Source organism: Onychostoma macrolepis, chromosome 20, assembly GCF_012432095.1.
Source record: "Onychostoma macrolepis isolate SWU-2019 chromosome 20, ASM1243209v1, whole genome shotgun sequence".
NCBI classification, from domain to species: Eukaryota; Metazoa; Chordata; class Actinopteri; order Cypriniformes; family Cyprinidae; genus Onychostoma; species Onychostoma macrolepis.
Window position 1 is genome coordinate 18,890,167 of NC_081174.1, and position 4,616 is coordinate 18,894,782.

At 39.3% G+C, this 4,616-nt stretch overlaps 1 protein-coding gene across 2 annotated transcripts; it reads right to left on the reverse strand.

The window, feature by feature from the left end:
• Positions 1-831: 831 nt before the first annotated feature.
• On the reverse strand, positions 832-2,919 carry id2b (inhibitor of DNA binding 2b). 2 transcript variants are annotated; one of them, XM_058755931.1, is made up of 3 exons: positions 2,411-2,919; positions 2,069-2,129; positions 832-1,432 (listed from the first exon to the last, which is right to left on the reverse strand). In XM_058755931.1, the coding sequence occupies exons 1-2, from the start codon at positions 2,749-2,751 to the stop codon at positions 2,087-2,089; spliced, it is 384 nt and encodes a 127-aa protein (XP_058611914.1). In that variant the 5' UTR covers positions 2,752-2,919; the 3' UTR covers positions 832-1,432; positions 2,069-2,086. The 2 variants fall into 2 exon arrangements, with proteins under 2 accessions (XP_058611914.1, XP_058611913.1); XM_058755930.1 differs by having other exon boundaries at positions 2,416-2,884.
• Between the last annotated feature and the right edge of the window lie 1,697 nt (positions 2,920-4,616).

The window sequence follows — 4,616 nt, forward strand, 5'->3', positions numbered from 1 at the left end:
TCCATCTTTTCTGGAGTCTTTGTTTGAGGAAGAAAAATGACTGAAATAAACATTTTGCTGTTCTGTACACACTCTTGCAGAAATGTGTTCCCACGAAACGATTTGGTAAGAGCAAACATAGAGCAAACTTATTTTAGTACCGTGAATTACAGATGGGTGGCACCAGTAGTTCATGCATTACAATTATATCCCACACCCTGAACACTTACCAGTGGCCATTCAGTGTGTGAATTACTTAATGACTCGGGGGTTGTTTTTTAAGGAATTTCTATCAATACTTTTCGCTGTAACATTGGTCTTGCCCAAATTAATCATTTTCTGCGTCCCTAGTACGGTTACACAAACTTTTTAATAAAACACCTCTTTTTGGTGGTATACTTTGATTTGATAATCACAGTATTTAGTACTATTTCTTTATTTTTTTTTTGCGCAATTTTTTTTCCTCGAAACCAGTTCAGCGAAAATCCCGCCCAGCAGCTAATTTCATTGGTTAAGGTTCGGATGAGGGGTGTGGTTAGGGGTTGTGTTTGGTGTAGGCATCTATCACTGTGATTGACATGACCAATGAAATATTCATTGGGGGAATAAAATTAAAAATTATTTTCTTTATGTACTGTCCCATACAGAGCTTTTGAACTGTTATGAGCTGGAGCAGCCTATGGTTTTCGATCGTTTATTTAGTGTGCTTTGACTGTAGTTTTTTAACTTTTGTCGTTTAATGAAACATTTGGAAGCTCAGAAAAAACGTATATATGGGTGAAAAAAATTGAATAACCTTTAACCCCCCACACACACACACACACACACAAATACATTGTCCCAAACTCCTCATAATCTGAACCTTACAGCCTTTACAATACAAGTAGTAGTTTCACAGCCTGAACAATAATAAGTTAATAAGCCTTATGCATTTGCAAAAATGAAAAATACAACAAAACAATGCATTCGTAACTATAGCTCAGACAAGGACACTGACTTCATTCTTAGCATTTAATTATGTACAGTATAAAAGTGCCATTTACGTTATAATTATAAAATTTTCTGTAATATTATAAACATCACATTTTCAGCAGAAAGAGAAAACAAAAGTACATTTTTACAGAGTCCGCAGCCTTTGACGAACTGGATTATAGCTGTTAAAATGCGCGCGCTCGTTTTGCGCAACATCTTAACAACATAAAAGCAAGAGGGGAAAAAAGGAAAAAATCCTGCTTTGTGAGATTGCTTGCTTAATTACTGTTTTCCTTTAAAATCTCTCCAGTCTTTTTGAATCTTCCTTTGGAAGAAAGAGTTTGAAAGTCCGTATATAGCTAACTCTTTTTATGTCCGTTTGAGGGAAATCCTTTGTCATTCAAGACGAAGTCCAGGCGAATGACACGGGACAGAAAAAAAAACACAAAAAGCCCCTGTTTTTGCTCCACGACCGAAACACCTGCAAAAGATTGTGTGAGAGAGAGAGAGGGAGAGAGGCGTGTTTAGAGAAGGCAAAAAGACAGAGATCCGGACAGACTGGCGCCAGGGAGGAAGCCACAGGACGTTTTTTTCGGACTTTTAACCAAACACTAGTGAAATACCGGGCAATCCCATACAGCTCCAGATGGAGGAGTCTACACGACCATCTGACATATATTTGATAGTACTTTAAAATAACGTAGCTATAAGCAAACATTGAATTAGACCTATTATTGAACAATCCAAAAATGAAGATTGAGTCACACTCGTCTTATACGACTTTCTTCTGTGCACCACAAAGGCACAAAGGGAGTTATTTTTTTTTTTTTTTCGTGCGTCACAGAAGAATCATCTTCAGTTTTGATAATCAAAGTTTAATGACATTTCTACCAACTGTAATAAAACAACGTGTTGTATTAAGCATTATACCATGTTTAAATGACTTAAAAAGTAATACAATTTCTCTTTGTTTTAATAAGTCCGTACATAATGCATAATAAATATGCACAGGTGTGCTGCACCGCTGGCAAACAGCCCAACTGCCCCACGTGCAAAAGTTTAACTTTGTTTCAGCTTCTCACGTGAAACCATCAATTTCGTAGAGCATCTAACTTACCAATTCAACGAGACAGGGCTATGAGGTCATCTGAGTTGATCTCTCTTTGAGGGTTACTGGGCTGTTAATTAACAGAGGTAAACAATGATTGTCAGTCTAGCTGCCAGCACAGTTACATTTCAAGTTGGTGTTATACATTATGCTTTATGCATTAATGCTGTTTGCACTGTATAGTACTGTTCACTTCTTTCTTTCTTTTTACTGATGCGGAAACAACACTGCATGCGTACTGTTGTCGTTTCACACTTTCTTATATAATTGCGATGTACGATTTATCATTAGGCTACGCTAATATAAATTATCTGGCACGATAAGTCAGTATGAAATGTTCTACAAACTTGCCTTACCTGGAAGGAGATGATGCTGATATCAGCTCCGAGGGATCTGACAGACTTCTTTGGAGGGCTCTGTCCGAGGATCTGCTGTTGCGGGTTCTGGTCCAGTGCGATCTGAAGATCCAGAATGTAGTCTATGACATGCTGCAAGATCTCCATCTTACTCACGCTCTTGTTCTGCGGTAAACTCGGCACGAGCTCCTTCAACCTGCTGTAGCAGTCATTCATGTTGTACAGGAGACTGAGCGGGTCGTCCGAAGAGCTCTTGCTCCGTAAAATGCCGAGATTATGCTCCGAAAAATACAAGGCGGGTTTCCTTATGGACCTCACCGGACTGACTGCCTTCATAGCGGATAACGACGTTGTGGTTAATTTCAGGGCACGCGATTCTCCCACAGATCTGAGCTGGAAGCTTGTTGTCAATGCGTTTATATAGCAACCCGACTGGGTTTGTTATAAGGCATAAAGAATTAAGCGGATTGGCCGATGAGACGACGTCATTCTGTGAACCGGGGCATCAACATTGGCCAAATTCGCAGCACGTGAGCACCTCCCACATCCTCTGCATTCTTTCCTCGTGCTGAAGAGTATCTGAGCAACTGCGCGCACAGATAACATAACATCACATGTATACATAATGGAACGGGATGATTTTTGCAAGGGATTTCCATTTGTAACGTCTCACAGCATCAACAAACAAGTAATAGTATAAACTTAATTAAGGACAGATGTTTATTTTCTTGCAACTTTATTTAGTTGCCCATCTCTCCATCCCCATTGCGTGCGCTTTATGCAAACGAGTTGGTATGCAGAACTTTTTTTTAACTGTTACAACAAGCCATATACTGGAACTGTGGCTTAGACTGGTCTTACAAGTTAGTCAAATAGACAGTCGTAACTTTTTAAGTCAGTTAGGGTAAAAACATAGATTGGTCTGATTTGAATCCGAAAAGTAAGACTCATTGCCCATTAACCTTGGCTAACTAGTCGGTCAGACCAGTTCTTCTTAAGACCTAGCCTTGCTAGTGGCTAAGTTTACGCAACGGACTATGCCCTTGGTATTGTAACACTGTTTGATGCGTGAACGAACCCTTCTTTTAAGTCGAATCTTCTTAATTGTTTCGCGGAGAGATTCACTCATTACCGAACTGAATCAGTAAACTCTAAACCGATTCTATGAATGTTTATATAGTTATCGCCCAGCTGCTAATGCGGACTTTAACATCATATTTTCTGTAAAGCAGATTTGAAACAATGTGTATTGTTAAACGTGCTATACAAATAATTTACTTGATTTTTAATTTATTATTATTATTTTGTTAATGTAGGCATCTTAAAAATACACCACTTGTAGAGAGCCAGTGAACTGGTGTGAGGTGAACTGAAGACTGGAGTGATGAGTCGAAATGTTTACAAATAAAAACGTGACTATGTGACAGATTTATCAACACACAAAACAAAGTGCTTTGAATAAATAGGGTTTTATAATTGCCTACAAGCAAAAGCGTTTTCAGCCGAAAGATAGGCTAATTGAATTTCATGGCTGAACTGCGACGCAAGAAATTATCTTATTAATAAATTACATTAATGAACTAAATTGGGACGTTTTAGAGTTGCAGGTAAGGATGTCAGTAGTGACGTAATAAACCGCTGAATTGTTTTACTGAACCGATTCTCTGAAACGAACTGTTCGAAAGAACATGATTCGAAGTGAACGCACTCCCCCGAGCTCGCGACTCTCTGGCGCCAGGCGCCGCGCGGCCGGTTACCTTTCAGCGCTGTGTGAATGCGCCTACTCTCATTCTCTCATTCTCACTCTCGTGCTGCTCCTGTCTGCGCGCACCTGCAGCAGATTTCAACCCGTCTCTTTTTTAAGCCCTTGATAATTGTCATCTCATACACAGTCAAATAGACATTGTTTACCTGGCTTGGCAATATGCACTCACTTTTTCATCCACAGTAATTGACAGCAGCAGCAGTACACTATTTGCAGGTCAAGTGCAATGCTTAGGGACACAATCCTGATAAAGCAGGATCAGCGGTTGTCTAGTCTCTGGGTCACCCCTACCTAAGACTGAACCTGTAAGCAATGTCCATTAGGATTCATAAGATTCTTTTAAAGCGAAAGTGACATGCTACATTTTTAAATGTTACTCGTGTGAAATAATGTTTCCTATTTATGTCACTGTGACCTAACTGGCAAAAGTTTAAAC

Excerpts from the sequence above, each read along its gene's own strand:
- id2b (XM_058755930.1), bottom strand. The coding sequence starts at position 2,751 with ATGAAGGCAGTCAGTCCGGTGAGGTCCATAAGGAAACCCGCCTTGTAT. Across the intron at positions 2,130-2,415 it reads TCAGCATCATCTCCTTCCAG|CCCAGTAACCCTCAAAGAGA; the intron begins GTAAGGCAAGTT and ends GTTAATTAACAG.